Source organism: Mesocricetus auratus, unplaced genomic scaffold (genome assembly GCF_017639785.1).
Source record: "Mesocricetus auratus isolate SY011 unplaced genomic scaffold, BCM_Maur_2.0 Super-Scaffold_100008, whole genome shotgun sequence".
NCBI lineage: Eukaryota > Metazoa > Chordata > Mammalia > Rodentia > Cricetidae > Mesocricetus > Mesocricetus auratus.
The window spans coordinates 7,076,256-7,093,396 of NW_024429192.1; the positions used below are offsets into that span (position 1 = coordinate 7,076,256).

Genomic DNA, 17,141 nt, shown 5'->3' on the forward strand with positions numbered 1-17,141 from the left:
CAAGGGGGAGTGGAGCAGCAGGGAGAAGGCCATCTGCAAGCCCAAGCGATGTCCAAGGCCATCAGGAACAGGACAGCCTCACTGCAGCATCCAGGAAGAGCCAACCCTAGCCACAGATTGCCTCTGGACTTGCAGCCTGCAGAAGCGCGGGCCGGCGTTCCCATTCTGCTACTCCACACATGCATAAGACAGAAGGCACCGGTCCAAGGCGAACTGAACAATGATGTTTCATTTTTATATTTTCTGTAAGGTTTTATGCGTTGGATGAGAAGGAGAAGAGTACGGGGTGATGCTAGCCTGAATTAGTTAGGTCAGGTAGGACAGAGCCGGAGTGACTCACCTCACTTAGGGGAGTACCATGGGCTAAAGCTTCGTGTGGAGTTTCTAGATATGCCTCCTTTGCCTAGGGACTTACGTCCTTTTATTGACAGAATCAACGTTTCTAACTCTTGGTGCCAGGGCATTCTCTCCATCCACCGAGGTGGATTTCAATGTGCCAAAAACGGTGTCTTAGGAGACTTGTGGAAATTGCAAACTTAACTACACAGGAATGTGTGCTGGAGACGGGAACCGCGTGTAGCTTCACGCTTGGTGAAAAAGACAGGAGCGTCAGGATCAGAGTCCACAGTTCAGACCAAGTCAAACATTAGGCCAGTGGGGCGCTTGCTGAGTGACAGGGGACATTTGGGGAAAAGACCAAGAGCAGATGGCAAAGACAAGAGTCAGCCGTGGCCCACAAAGGGGCTGCTTTGTCACTGACGGATGCTGACAGTCATTATGCTGTGCCATGCACTGTGAGCACAGCATCTGACGTGCTGTGTTCAGATGGAAGGAAACTTTGTCCACCGGGGAAAATGTCTGTGAAATGTTGCCAAGAACTTTGAGCCATAAACTTAAACCATGAAGTCTTGGCATTCACTCTGATTTTTCAAGGGAGATTTGAGAGGTGGCCAGTGGGGAGGGGGGAGCACACATGTTTTTGAGAAATGTAGCAACTGATCCTGGAACATGGTGTTTCTATTATAATCCTGAAGCAACGCTTCAACTTTATCCCAAAACTTAAGGGGAAACACTCAAAACAGAAAGACGAGAGGATGCTGACGTGTTCCCTGTGCACCAATAGCGTGTTCACCACACAAAGGCTGGGTCTGTCAGGTGCCTCAGGCACAAACACTAAGGCAGTAGGGAAAGCTGGTCAGGGTTTCCTTTTGAAGAAAGCTCTGGCTGGCAGCTGACCTTCTGTAAGAAATTTTTGATGAAAGAGGTTGTGTGATGCGCTCGATTACTGATCTGCTTCAGCACACATGGGTCTAAATGACCTCTGCCTGTTAATCTTTTTTTTTAAATCCACTCACAAAAGAATCGGATTTGCCACCATTGCTAACAGTAAAAGAGAACAATGGACTAGGGCTCCTTGGAGAAGCTGGCTGACTCTAGGTTTGGGCTAAGGGATATTCTAGATGATCCTGGCACATCCGGCAGGGCTAGGAGGCAAACAGTGACCAAAAAGCAATGGGAGGGAAGCGCGGTAAGGAAACCCAGAACCAGCCAGAAGGGTCGCATGAGCCAACGCTGGAACCAGCCGAGCCACACAAGAGATAGCGCAGTGTTAGGTTATAGCCCAAAGTGTAACCCAGATCCCCACGGCTCCGTGCGGATACAAGGTACATGATTACGCAAATGTCGTGGGGGAACCGAGACCAGCCTTCCTTAAAGGAGAACATCATGCAATCTGTGTAAACACTCCCTCTCTGGGAAGTGGGCTCCGTCCTGTCCATTTTTACTTTGAGAGTGAACTAACTTAGTGACTTGCCGAGGCTACAGTAGAGAAAGCTGTAAACTGTACTTTAGGAAGAGGGACCACACCCCCACCCATAGTCTACGACCATCACATACAGCCTGAAGGAATGTGCTTCAAGGGATGGGTCATCTATGGCTTCTTTATAGAACCCTGTAACTCCATCTAACCGTGATAAAAAAAAAAAAACAGACACTTTCAGGTGAGGGATCCGAAACAGGACCCCAGAAAGTGCCCGCCTGCCCCACCACCAGCCAAAGATCACCCACAACCTCCCTCTTTCCTCTCACCAGCCTCCCCCTCCCTCCACCTGCCTGGGAATCTGTCGAGGGCAAATGAGGTCTAGTGTCCACCTGCCTCACTGCGGCAGCTTTGACTAAGCAGGCTGTCTTCCTCAGGTGAGCTTTGCTGCCTTGAATCTGGCATTTGTGAGCCATGGACTAGAGTAGAGCAGCTGGGATCAAATGCCACACACTGGGTGGTTTAGACAACAAGCCTTATGTTGAGGGATATTCAATTATACCATGTGAGGATGTGTCTCTGTCCTTCCTCGCCTGTCTAAGCACCTTCACATTGGTTTAATTAAAACGCTGAATGGCCAATAGCTGGCCAGGAGAGGATAGGTGGGAGTTTGGGGCAGAGATGGGAACTCTGGGAAGAATCTGGGGCAGGGATTTGCCAGCAAGATGTGGAGGGAGACAGACATGGAATATGGAGGAGAGGTAGAGATCCACGTGGTAGATTAATATAAATGGGTTAATTTAAGTTTTAAGAGCTGGTTGGGAGCAAGTCTAAGCAAAGGTTGAGCTTTCATACTTAATAAGAAGTCTCTATGTCATTATTTGGGAGCTGGTAGTCCAAAGTCCTATTACAAGCCTACATCCTAGAGTTGTAGAGACTGAGGTCCAAGATACAAGTATTTTCTGGTTGGGTTTCTTAGCTGTCAGAGGGCTGCCTTCACATTGTATCCTTGAGTTCCTGGTGTCTCTCTGACTGCCCATGCTTCTTATTCTTCTTACTGGAGCAGGAGCGAGACCAGATGAGGGCCCTGCCCTAGGGACTTCATCTTAACCATCCCTTTAGAGGTTCTACCTCTAAATGCGTTCACACCCATCCATGCAACCATCCACTCACTAAACCAGCCATCTGTGATGGTTAAACTTACTCTCAACCTGACTGCATTTGGAATAATCATCCAGGGAACTGGTGAGGCACGTGTCTGGGCATGTCTATGACAGCATGTCTGGAAAGGGTTAACTGAGGCGCTATCGTCCTGTGGGCTGGGGGCTCAGAAAGAATAAATGGGAAGGAAGGAGAAAGCCAGAGGAGGATGGATGTTCTCTGCTCTCTGTTATGTCCCCTCTGCCAGGATGGGAATGGCTCTGTTCTGCTCCACGATGCTCTAGACTCTGCCATGATGAAAACTGAACTGGAACTTTATCAAATCTTTAAAATTCTTTTCGAGTCAGGTATTTGGCTACAGTGATCCATCTGCCCACCTACCTACCCACAATCATGTGTCTGGACCCTGCACATAGGTACAAGAATAAGTAAGGGGTTATTCCAAGCTTTTTGTAATTCAATGGCTGTCATTCAGTATATCGGAGCTACAGTACAAACTTACCAAGAAGGGGGCAGGGCAAATCCAGACCACAGGGACCCTATTCCTTTAGATCCTCCCCGGAAGCCAGCTTCCTACCTTGTTTCTCCTCGGGTCTACCTTCTCTGAAGCCCAGAGTTTTGCAAAAGGGAATGAGTAGACTCCAGAAGCCAGGGCATCCTGGAGCTCCCCCTCCCAGCAGGGGGTGGAGGGTCATTTAATTCTAGACCCCTTTCTGGTTTGAGAACTTGGCTGGAGACATGCTACTGCCTCCCAACCTTGTATTCTTTGAGGTATCACGTCTCCACCCTGGCCTTACAGAGAAGCACAGCAGCTTGACTTCAGCTGGCAGCCCTGATTCGATGGAGCGTCCCACAGGGAGAGTCGGACTGAGAGCATCGCTCTGATTCCTCTGAATCTGAAAACAGGACACGTTAAAGTTTGCTGAGCAATCAGCTGTGAGTTATATAAAAACTACGCTCCGAGCAGCTGCTCTGTGCTCATCCCGAGAATCTGTTTCCTGGCGTCGCTCCACACTTCCAAGGATCGGCGCCAGAGACAGGTCAATCCCAAGGTCGTTGCGAGTCTCCGAAATGAGACAGAGAGAGAATGGCTCATGTAATTGAAGTGGCTGTGGGTGGGAAGGACACTTGAATGGGCTATTTGGAACTCTGACTCAGGCGGCACAATTCGTCTTTCAGTGGCAGGGATGCTTACCCAGCCTGCGACGTGGCCCCGCGTCATCAGTTGTGAACAATGTCCGTGACTCGTCAAGAAGTGTCGTCCAGCTGCACATCAGTCCTCCATTTAGACTGTGAGTAAGCATTCCCTTTCGCAAAAGAGAAACGGGAAATGGCTTGAAATGGAAAGTCGCTTGATGACACGGGCCGCGCTCCCCTCTTCACAGAGGGGACAGGAACGGCTCTCAATGTGGGGTACTCAGAGGCAGCACAGACTGGCATCAGCATGGCTGCACCCAAGCATTGCAGTAGTCACGGTGGCAGAGGACCCTGCACATCGGCTGTGGTTTGCATATGGCTTGGGTATGAGTCCCTAAATGACTCGTGCGTTGAAATTTGATCCCCGTTGTGAGGTGTTATGGGTATGAAAATGCAATCCTGCTATGTTTATAGGCAGCACCTCTGGGAGCTGAAGGAGACTCCATGAGGTCACGAAGATGGGGCCCCACCACTGAGTACCAGTGGCTCCGTAGGAGACGCTGGAGGATGGGTACACACACCTGCTCTGGGGATATTTGCAGCTGCCAGTAAGGTCCTCTCGATCTGGGACCGGAACCCTGAGCTAAATAAACTTTTTTTTAAATAAAGTTATCCAGCCTTAGGCACTTGGTTATAGTCATGAAAAGCAGACAAATACCAAAAGCCAAACAAGAAAGTATGATAGTTTGAAAAGTCATAGTCTCTCCTGACCTATGCTTCCCTTTAGGTTAAACACTTCACAAGTTAGCATACACTGACCCTTCTGAGAATACATGAAACCCACGGGCCCAAGCATCACAAATGGAACCCGCCCCCCAGTCTTTCTGCCTCTCTATCTGTCTCTTTCTGTCTCCCTGTATCTCTCTGTCACCTCTCTCCCTCTCTTCTCTCCTCTTTCCTTCCTGCTTTCTCTGGACCCTGAACACATCTATGAAAAGGAAAATATGACACCTTGCCAGGCAATGATGGCGCACGCCTTCAATCCCAGCACTCAGGTTGCAGAGGCAAGTGAATCTCTGTGAGTTCAAGGCCAGCCTGGTCTACAGAGGAAGTTCCAGGACAGCCAGAGCTACAGGGCAAAACCCTGTCTTGAACCCCCTAAAGAGAGGGGGGAGGAGATAAAAATCAGTGCTCAGCCAACTGCATCTTGAGTGCAGAAGGCAGCTGTGGTCTGTTTTTGTGTATCTACCAGATAAAATAGGTTTAATATTTTAGAGTCTTGTGAAAACAGCAATTAAATGGATATTTTTGTTTGTCAGTTTGTTGTTGGTTAACAGTCAAACCAAAACAAAGAAAAATAAGCTGAAAATACTGCCTGTGTGATCCTCTGTAGAAAAAAAACTGGCGATCTCTGCTTAAGGTGGAGTTTTGTTTAGTTTTGTTTTGTTTTAATTAGCTGAGCACACAGGGAACACATGGGAAAGGTAGAAGTTTTATTCCCAAACCAGGGAACTTTCTGGAAGTCATTTCACATTAAGGGAAAGAATAAACGAGTACAGCAGATTGGACAAAAATCACAAGATTTGTAGAATATGGTCATTTGGGTATGGCCCTCTCTACCTGTGTGTCCATAGGACACCCATTAAAAACAAAACAAAGCAACAAACAAAACCCCACTCTGGACCAGGCGGCTTCCACAACAGCCATCTATTGTCCCGCAGTTCTGGTCTGAGGTGGTTTAAGGCCAGCAGGCTCCTTGAGGCAGACAGCCGCTTTCTCCCGTCCTCACATGACATTTCCTGTCTGCTGTCACTCCTGGGGGATATCAGGTCTCGCCCTAATGGCCTCATTCTAATTCGTTTCTGAAGGTGTCACATTCTGAGATACTAAGGGCTTCAACATGTGAATTTTAAGAGGACAGGATCACCCTAACGTGCTCTTCAAAAATGAAATTAGCAAAAATAACTGTTGGGCTGGGCTGACAGCTCCTTTGGTAGACTGCTCGCCTTGTGAGGGTGATGACCTCAGTTCAATCCCCCAGAGCCCGTGTTGAAAACAGCAACAACAAACAAAAACCTGGATGTGATGGAATGGGCTTACAACCCAGTGTTGGGGACTGACAAACAGGGAGATGCTAGGGCTTTCAAGTCAGCCAGCCTAGCTACCAGGAAAGTTCCAGGCCAACGAGCAATCCAGACTCAAAATAGAAGGTGGATAACAACTGAAGAGTGACAGTCAGGGTTGATCTCCGGCCCGCACTCACATGTACACACCACTCACATGCGGACACAAAGATCAATCCCTCTCTTACTGAGAGCTGCCATTACGGTATAAGAGTGGAGTGAGGTCTGCCTGATTTCAGTGATATTTATTTATTGATAGAGCCACCTCCACTCTGTAGCCCAGGCTGGCCTTACTTCTGCTAGCCTCCCTGTTTTAATCTCCCCAGTGCTGGGATTACAGGTCTACACCACCAAGCTCAGCACTAGGGACCATGAGACAGCTATTTCTTCCAGGTTGGACATGACTACTGCAGATCAGCTTCGATGATCTGCCTAGGAGCCTCATGAGATCAAACTCTGTCAACACTGAGAGAGTCAGGAGACGCCCAAGACTTCTGCAAATCCTCATGAGGACCCTCCCCAAGGTCCCAACCACTGCACTATGGCAGGTAAATGACTGGGGTAGGAATTCCTGATGGGACAGCCGTCCAAAGTTACTTAGGAGACTTCGGTATGCACCACCCCCACTCCCGTTTACAACCCCAGTAAGTGATCCAGTCATGCCAAGAAGATGCTGGTTCATACCTGTCCTCCCCAGCCGCTAGCTCTTTTGTTTGTTTGTTTGTTTGTTTGTTTTTAAGACAGGGTTTCTCTGTGGCTTTGGAGCCTGTCCTGGAACTCGATTGGTAGGCCAGGCGTGGTCCCCGAACTCACCGAGATCCACCTGCCTCTGCCTCCCAAGTGCTGGGATTAAAGGCGTGTGCCACCACCGCCCGGCTAGCTGCTAGCTCTTACAACAATTCACTCATCTTCTGTGGCAGTCTTTGAGTTTCACTAAGATTAGTGTAGGGAAGAAATCTTTACCGGAGACTTTAGGATTTGGGGTATGCTATGCTATGCTATGCTATGCTATGCTATGCTATGCTATGCTATGCTATGCTATGCTATGCAAACAAAGCCCAACGGATCCCACACATGAGCTGCTAGAGGGGGAACTCTGGATGAAAACTTTGTCCCCAACACAGGACAGTCATCTGCCCCTCTGTCAGCTGTCCGCAGTGTGACATCTACAAAAGTTGAGTTTTGCTGTTGTCTGAAGCTTAAGTCTAAGTTACAGACTTTACTCTGTGTTAAGGTCTTTGCTTTCAGCACAGGCCACCTTCTCAGCAGGGATTGCACGGAGCTCCGGCCTGGAAGCCAGCACCGTTCATGTCCTCAGCGGTAAATGTTTCCTGGTGGCGTTCTCTCTGTCATGCGCCTCCTTTCATCACAAGCTGATTAACTCCAGTTGGTCCCAGTTTGTTCCACATCCAGCTAGCTGGCCCCCAGTCCCAGATGGGATTCCCCCAGACGGCTCATTGCTGGGCACCAACTCAGACGAAGGTTTCTGTGGAAGGTGAGTGGCAGATCCAAGCCCCCTGGCCACCCTCCCCCCACTATTCCTATGTGTCCGCAGATATCAAATTCTAGAACAGGGTGCCTTGAAAACACATCTGTAGTGACGAAGTACAAACCCCCCACACCCGTTTGTCTTTGGAAACAGATGTCTGAGAAGTTCCCTTGAGCAAAGGGCTGCCACAGATAATACACTCATTTACCACTCAGGAAACACACCCCTGGCATTGAAAAGTGATGACATTAAATTGGACCAGCTCCCGGCACTGCTCTGAATTAATCTCAGTGTGTCTGTGGCACACAGAGAACCATACACAGACAACAAATACAGTAACCAAGAGGCTTTCCAGACCCTGCTAGGAAAAAATGGTCAGGCCTTGCATTCTTTCCAAATGGGTCTCACTCTGTGATAAGTCTCTGGGTAAATGTTCCATTGGTTTAGTCTCACAAACCCCAGTAGATAACGAGAGGCTTCTATTTACATCAGATTTAGAGGACAAGAGACTCCAAAAAAGAAGTGGTCTGTTGAGCTCCAATACTCAGTGGAGGGTAGCAGAAAGGTCCGATGTTTGACCGTCTGCAGGTTCTTGAGACGATACCCATTTGAGAACGACTTAAGAAAGCAGACAGCTCTGTTTCTGTTGAGAAATGGTCAGGTCCTCCATGAGCGTCAACAAAGTGTAGCATATCAAGAGATGTGAGAATGATGCCAGGGCAAAACCTAATTACGATTATCTTGAGCTACCTTGGAACCCTTGAACTAAGATTGGGCTACAGAGCCTTAGTTCCCTTCCTGCTCTGAAATGCTGTGATTCTTGCAATAAAACCACACGCCTGCTCCTTCCTCTCTAACTGCAGATCGAGCCTGTGTAGCACGAGCAGGAGCACTGCCTGCTCTGTAGCCCCGCAACCTGCTGAGCCTGGGCAAGGGACACAAGCACTTAAGGACGGTGGCACCTGTAGAAAAACATCCTGTGAGCAGCTATGAATGGTGTCATATCTGGGGCAATCTGTACAGTTAATGTACACCCACCCATCACATATCCACCGCTTTCCCTTACCCAGGACCTCAAACAAAGGCAGAGACCAGAAACAAGACTCGTGGCCGCCCTTCCCTGATTCTCCCTGGAAATCCTGACCCATCAATGAGAACAATATGCTGACTCATCTTGAGCTGCCAAGTCGTTCATCGGCCGTGTAAACCGTTGTAAACACCCACTGCAGGTGAGATTAACCAGGGGCTACGGCAGTAGGAAATGCTCCCAAGTCCCCACCGTGCCAAGAGTTTTACGTAAACAATGGTACTCTGCATCACACACTCCAAGTTTTAAGGTTTACCAACAAATAAAGAGGCAGCCACAGTGAGGAAAAAGTATGTATTTCACAGCCATTACAAAAGTACAGATATTCAATAACGGTGACATAAATATAATCAGTCCTTTCTCATGACCAAACCTTACAACTACGATGGACTCTTCCTTCTGGACTTCACACAAAGACAGTTCGGTCATTCCCACCAGTAGCCGCAGGCTGACTGGAATCACAGGCAAGAACTCGTGAAGGACAGTCACAGGTCAACAGACAACACACGGCACTTTAACAAGAGGATGGTCAGCTTTTCCATATAAATATAATAAAACAGTAAAGCAATTAACATTTCTTCTCCCACTCAGCTTCATAGACTTGTCAGGTGTATATGCACCCCAAAACACACCTAGTTTCCCCGCATTGCTCCCCTTGGCCTCTCACTGGGTTCGTTATACACCTGAGTTCCGAGTCTGTTTCCAGTGGCAACACGGGCAGCTAGTGGTGCAGCCTCTGGCACCATTCTTGAAGTGAAGAATGGGAAACACTTTCTCCATGAGTTAACACACACACACACACACACACACACACACACACACACACACACGTGAGGAAAGCAAGCAGCCAGAAAAAGACATAAGGGGTTACAGAAATGGGGGGCACACAGGCATACGTCCTACCAACTTGCAGAGTAAGATGGCTGCGGTTGGTAGCTCTCTTTAAAAAAGGATTCTCGCCCATCGAGATGCACACACATCGTGCCAATAGAGCATCTGCAGATGACTCGTCTCTTCTCTCTCTGCTCAGAGCTCTATTTCAATGTTAAGTCCTGGAAGCCGAGCTGAAACCATACTGCAGAACAATGGCAGCTGCTGGGAGGAGACGTGGGGAGGGGGTGAGTCCCTCCCTAGGATTGAGCAGCCCAGGTCTCACCAAGTTCAGCCAAGACTAGAGCATCTTGCTTTCAGGGTCAGCCATGTGTATTCTCTCATTGCCCAGTCAGGGCTGTGAGGGGCCCAGGGAAGCCCCTGCATCTCACCCCTCACTGGCTTTGTGGTTTTAAAGAAACAAGCCCGCTTTAGCATCAACGGACCAAGATGATGAACCTGGCTTCCTGGCTACAGTTGTGGTCCTGGTCACACCTGAAACAGTTAAAGACGGAACATTCTGGGCTAATCCACAACTCATCTCCTAAACCAACTGTGACCCGACTTGTGAGGATTCTTCCCTTCCTTACAATGCCGTTGATGACTGAGAAGTCCTCTGCTAAGTACCAGGGCCCGGGATCCACAGAGAGACATCAAGTGCCAGCTGGACATGATCAGACAACACCAGATTCCACAAAAGACGCAGGGGGTATCACAGTCACAAAACCGGAAACGCATCTTTGGTTCAGTCCTGGAAGGGGAAGGTGTATGAACACAACGTGGACTGAAGGACTGTCTGGGGGACACCGCTTTCCTTGAACTGCGCCCAGGGGACAAGCCTGTTCCTTCCCATCCCCCAGTACAGCGAAGCTCCAACTGCAGCAGGAAAACAGCAGTGCACAGCAAAACCTTCCCCTGGCCCTGAGAATCCATTCTCTCTCCAGAACCATCTGGCGCCGTGTTCAATGCCTTCTGCTGTAGCCGCAACACAAGCACAGGGTGGCGAGGCTGCTGTCCCTCATGCAGGCCACCGTGGTCCGATGCTACGTCACCACTCAGGCCAGCTGTTATGGCCGCCTCAGCTGCAGCCTCTCAGGAAAACGTGAATGTGGTAGAGGCGCTTCCCATCTGACCATCCGGGTTTTTAAACATTGCTATTTTGAGCCAGACTCGGGGGTACACACTTGTAATACCAACACTTTGGAAGCTGAGGACGGTGAGTTTGAAGCCAGCCTGGGCTACTTAACGAGTCACAAACAAAAAGTTAGTTCAATTTAATTGCATCACACAAAGAAAGCTTTCTTTGGACAGGTTCACTCAATCCTTAGCAAGTTTCAATAAGAAAAAAAAAGGAAAAAGAAAGACAGGAGAGACAGATTTGTTAAAACATTGTATGGGAATGAGTGTTTTCTTTAGTCTTCATCATCTGGGGTTTCACTGTTGGGTTCCATCTTTGTCTGAGGCTCTGTCTAATCTTCCTCCGGAGTCTCTGGCGTCTTGACACTGGGACTGACTCACCACTCCTGCTCTCCCGCAGGGACTCACTGTTAGGGTAAGGAGGGTCGCTTCCCCCTGTGGAGGAAGCCCTGGCTGGGCAAAAGTCCTTGCAGTGGTGTGGTCCCCGTGGGACTGTGACCGGCCACTGAACACAGCACTCTGTGGGAGACCCACATGGAGCACAGGGAGGAGGGGACTGACCTGCAAATCTGAGTGGTCCAGCAGACGGAGGTGTGGTTTTCAGCTCCGAGCCCAGCCGGGGGGATACTGGAGAGGGCTGGACGAGGGGCTGTCGGAAAGAGGGTCTCAGACTAGAATGGACGGTCCCCACAGCCTGCCTTCCTCATTCCCAGCATCTCAGGGGATCCTGAGCGAGGCTGGGTGTGCAGGCTTTAAGTCTATGGGCTTCAGCTGAACCGGGCTTGGGACGTTGTGAGGCAGGTGTAAAGGATTCTCTCGTGAGGCTGACTGCTCGTGCCCTGATGTAAGTGTGGAGTTCTGTCCATTGCTGTCCTTACGGAGACCCAGAATGTTGCCGTCCCAGGTTAACACTGGCTCTTGACACCGTCAGCCATGTCGAAGGAGAGGCTGGAGGGGGCTGTGGGCTGCAGCGGTGACATGCTGGACTCCAGGGACCTCTCTGAGGAAGGCTGCAGGCTCTGGTGCCGCTTCCTCAGCATCTGTCCGATGCCCATCATGGGGAACCTCCCCCTGCTTTTCACGCAGTTGGGGCTCCCCAGAGGCTGTGTGAGGCCATTGCTGGGAACCGGAGGAGGGGAACAGACACCCTCCTCTTTCGGGGAGCTGTTCTTATCTTCATGGCCAAAAGAGACCAGCGTGGAATGCAGTGGAGTTTGGAGAGGTGATGTGCTTCCGGAGAGCAGCCCCGGAGAGAGTGTCCTCTCACTAGAATTCCTACGAGTCAAGCTCACGGGTGAGTTCAGGATCCTATAGTGATGGGAAGGGGACAGCAGTTCTGTGTGGTCCTCACGATCCACAGACTCGAAGGAGCGGACCATATCCAGCAGCAGCGGCTCTTCCTTGGGGAGGATGCTGGCACTTCCCGGCCCTGACTGGTGCGGCTCTAGTTTCTTTATAATCCTGGGTGTCCTGGGAGGTGGGACAGGGATGAATTCCATGGAAGAGGAAGCCACACAATTGGAATCGGAAGTCTTGCGGAAAAGATTGCGGCAGCCGAAGGAATCTGCACACCAAGAAAACAAGACCGTGATAATAGGTTTGGAAAGAGCAGCGCACAGTCATTCTGCCTGCACTTATCTGAGCCAGAAACCTGGCGCAAGGCAGGAGGAAACGAGAAGAAGCGTCAACCGAGGCTCCTGAGGTCCCAGCAGGAGCCCCAGGAGTCCTTCTAGAATATAGGAGGCAAGAGGCTAGACCAGAAGCCCAGGCTAACAGCTACTCCCCTTTGATGACTGAAAATTCCTGACTCTACCAAAAAGGCCTTCGAACAGAGGTTTACCTGCTCAACGAATCTGACTTACTGAGCTCCAACACATTTGGTCTCTTGACTGCTGACCCTGGAAGGACTTGTGTCCCCCAACTCTCTTGTTAAGTTTATCATGGTTAAAAAAAAAATCTACAGGCTCGTTGCACTGTTTACAGAAATAGTGCCGCCATTACACGGTCGCCCATCCTCCTTGTCTCCCTACCCTCTGGCAATCCCCACTCTGCTTGCAGATCTGTCAACTTGGCCGCTCTAGGAACGCAAATAGCCCCACCCAGCATCCGGACTTCGAAGACCGGCTCCTTCCCTTAGTGCCAGGGCTCCCAGGCTGTGGACGGCTCTCCTCCTTTCTCAAGCCTCCCTTGTGGCTTTGAACTCAATGCGGCCTTGCCAACTTCAAACAGAAATATGCAACAAAGGCAACCAGCCAATGCCCAGACTTCACGTCTTGAGTTGGTATAGGGCCAGAATCCAGGTTTGTGGACTGTACCGGGAAAGAGAGGGAAAACCCCAGAGGCTTGGCACGTGGCGGGAATAAGGCAGAGTAGGCTCTGTCTTGGGCCTTAACATTTCATGGGCTGCGCCATGGCCCAGCTGCAGGAGCAAGCTGCTGCCCAGTGTGGGTGATTTCAGGAACAGCCGAGGGCACTGAGAATCTCTCTTGCCCACATAAATAAATACTCAGACGCGGAAATAAATCTCCACAGGCAGCAGATGCCTGAGGTGCGACAGCAGGAAGAAATAAGGCTTTGTTAATGGCTAATACTGTCGGTGCTCCGGCTGGCGCGCGTGCAAGCTTCCTCTCCTAGGTCTGCTGAATTTGTGCACCAGGACAGGCTGCGTGCGTGGGGCAATGACGGGATAGCAGCTGCCACCCTGGAGTCACACTGAGCAAAGCAACGAGCCTGGAGTTCGCCTCAGATAGCCACACCCCTCCCTGAGCGTCAGATGCTGCAACCTCTGTAAACAGACAGCAAAACCTCTGCAACGAGACGATAGTAAAGGGAGCACTCCTGCCTCGAGGTTCCATGTTAGGACACCCCCAGCTTCCCTGTCTCCCTCCCCGGGGATGCTTCTTCCGTGCATCTCAAACCTGTGCTGTCCTGGGAGGAGGCTCACATGCATCAGTTACCAACGATGGGATGGACTCCGAATCACGACACATTGGGTCTACTTGGTAGGTGTAGCAGCCAGTGGATATTACAACTAAGGGACTCAGTGAAGACCTTCAGCCCGCAACGAACAGTAGAGCTGGGACTTGAACTTGGGACTGAGAATCCTACCACCTCTCCAGAACCCAGACACAGCAGTGATGTGTGAATGCCCCATGGGGCCGCATTTCTGAGAAAAGCTCCAGTAAGACCACCCGGGGCAGCTCCCGCTCCTGCTGCTACCTGCCTATCCCACTGACCCGTAGTCTCCTGTACTCACTCTGGCCCCCAGAACACCGTGTGTGTGCCGGTCTCTCATCCTGCACACCTGCCTCTGGTCCTGTGCCTGAATCTCCTTTTGTGACACCTTACACCTTCGCCTCTGGCCCCACAACACCATGCGGCCAAATTTCCGCTCCTACATGCCATGAACCCCCAAACTCTTACACCACAATTATCCACCCGATTTCTACTCCTGCAGTGCCACACACCCCAGCCTCTGCTCCAACAACACTTTCCGCCCTAATTTCCGCCCCTGTAGGTCTATGCACCCCGACTCCTCTTCCATAGCCCCGCACACTCCGAGGACTTGCTGCCGTATCTCAGTGGCCCCCCTTTAACCCTGTGTACCCGCAGCACTGTGTTCCCTTATCTCTGCTTCCCTTATAACGCATGCCTACCTCTGTCTTCTCCATTCCCGCACAGGCGGTCAACACCCCACTGTCTGGCCCCCAAGTCCCATTGCCGTAGATGTGCCGGTGGTACCCTCCCAAAGGCATGACCACCTCTGCCCCGAGCCCACACAGCCACCCGCAGTGAGCAGGGCCGTGGAGCTGACCCACCTTTGTCGGGAAAGCCTGCCTTGGAGGCCTTGCGGTCTTTGAGGAGGGCTTTGGTGTTCTGGATCTGTGTGAAGAGCGAGGCCGAGGGCTGTTTGTGAGGGGGCAGGCTCTTGTCCAACTTCTTGGAAAACGGACGGTGAAGAAAATCGACCCTTTTTTCTTGTTCTTTGGGCTTTTTATCCTTCAAATCGGAAGTGAACATAGTCAGACACCCACAAGAATATACTTTAGGATTCTTCTATGAAAGGCCACCCAAACGGAAGAGGGAAACCCAGTTTTTAAATGTCCCATGCTTTGCAGTGTGTGGATTAAGTGGGGATGGAGGCTGAGGTCTAGCCCACGCTCCAGGGGACAGGCTCCCTCTGCCTGGAGCAAATAAACATGGACTCTCTCTAGCTCACTTGCACGGCAATGGTCAAGGCCACCGCATATGATCAGGCATTCTGGAAAAACCTGAAGGAACTAAGGAACAAACAGAGTTCTAAAGAACTACTGTGTGCATTTGAAGAATGGCCCTCATTGGGCATGAGGGTGCAGAACTGTATCTTCAAGGAGGATTTTCAAGTTCAAGACCGGCCTGACCTACACAGTGACACCTGGCTGTGGTTAATCTTGACCTTCAACTTGAATGAACTGAGCAACACGTCAGGGCTTTAAAATCTGCCCCTTGGGGTGCCTATGAGGACGATTCCTGAGGTCCTTAGCTAACTGATCCTATCTATGCATCTGCCGATGGCTTCCAAACGTGAACAGAATGTTGGGGAGACGGGACACATAGGGAGGTGGGGCGCGTCTGAGACAGAGGTCCCTGAATGTGTGCTGTCGGCCTCTTCCTGTCACTCCATTTGCTTCCCATCCACCATGATATAAACAGCTCTGCTATGCCCTTACCCTACGGCCTGAGATCAGAAGCAAAATAAGTTGCTTTCCTCAGGCAACTAGCACAACAATAAAAAAGCCCAACATAGACCCCGTCTAAAAATACTAAATCTGTTCATCTATCATCCATCCATCATCCATCCATCATCCATCCATCCATCCATCCATCGATCCATCATCCATCCACCCACCCATCATCACGTGGTACCCTCAGACCCCAATTGCAACGAAGGCCTTGCCAACAGAGAGATAGCTGCTTTCATTTAACCTTAGGCCCAGTGTGTTTAGTCTAAACCCCATAGGGCCCTGAGAAGTTCTGTTGGGTGTGTAACCCTTTCTACCGTCTCAGCGTAGGAGCGTTTACACATAGATCTAAACCTCGCGTGTAGGCTGCCATGTTTTTAGCTGCAGAGTTAATCTTTATAGAACTAGATCATAATCACTCTAATGGGAATGGCCTTGACTGTTTGAGTTGCCTTCAACCCCACAGCCTCTGGCACCAAGCCAGGTCCTTAGAAACAGCCTTACAAGCAGCTATTTGGAGGGAGAGAGGGTCAGTGGATGCTGAACTGAATTAAAATTAATTGAGTTCAAGCTTTTGGGAATGCTGAGGCCACTAAGCAACTGCAGAAGGAGAAATCGTATCTATGGCCCTGATGACTACACTGATGTTCACGGCCAAACACAGGCAAGGCGTCCCTGACTGCGCTGACCGAGGGCAAAAGGCAGCTCTCCACAGTTTTCTGCCTTAGGTTGAAGAGGACGTGCAATTGGAGGGGGCTCATCAATGTTTCATTTATGTGCAGGGCGGGCTTCGTGGGGAAGCATGTCTTTGCACTTTCACAAAGTGCCCTTCCCACCAAGGATGCCCACGCCTTCGTAGAGAGCTCATTATGACGGGCCACTCGGAGAAAGAACCGCAGGAGAATGGGGGTGGGGATACCTTCCCTAAAGCAAAGGAGAACAAGCTTTTAGAGCAAACACACACACACAAACACATACTCATAGACACACACACACATACATACAACCACATAGATGTACACATAGACACAGACAGACACATATTCAGACACACAGGTGATGCTCAGCCATACTCAGACAGATAGGTAAACATACACACAGAGGCAGACAGACAGACAGACACACACACACACACACACACACACACACACACACACACTTGTGTAGCATGAAGGAGGATATGACGGGTCTGTCCTGAAAAGTCTGGAAGCATTCCTCCTTTGTTCAGTTTCTTTTTTAATCTCTCTGGTATTATGCAAAGCCCCCATTTCTGTCTGTTAATACCACAGCAGGAAGAAACACACACGAGATGCACTTTTGTACTTTAAAACAAAACTCGACAGAAAACGATCAAATTGCATTCACACCATTTTAGAATTAGAAAAAAAAAAACCAGCAAAGGCTCCTCGGGGCTGCTATGTAGCCCCAATGAATAGAGGTCTGTCCCCAGCCATGAGGGGGGGTCTACTGTAGCTCCTTTCCAGGCCCTTTGGGGGTTCTTGATAGTTTAAGAATCACGTTATACTTTAATCCCAGCACTCGGGAGGCAGAGGCAGGCGGATCTCTGTGAGTTCGAGGCCGGGCTGGACCGATAGCCTCCGAAACAATACAGAGAAATCCTGTCTCGTAAAAACCAAAAAAAAAAAAAAAAAAAAAA

The 17,141-nt window shown here is 50.1% G+C and overlaps 1 protein-coding gene across 1 annotated transcript in view; it reads right to left on the bottom strand.

The window, feature by feature from the left end:
- Positions 1–9,035: 9,035 nt before the first annotated feature.
- Hunk (hormonally up-regulated Neu-associated kinase) overlaps positions 9,036–17,141 on the bottom strand; it is a 102,945-nt gene continuing 94,839 nt past the window's right edge. Inside the window, 2 exon segments of the mRNA XM_040750519.1 lie at positions 9,036–12,327; positions 14,582–14,762. Of these exon segments, the coding sequence (XP_040606453.1) occupies positions 11,669–12,327; positions 14,582–14,762 (840 nt within the window). The 3' untranslated portion in view covers positions 9,036–11,668.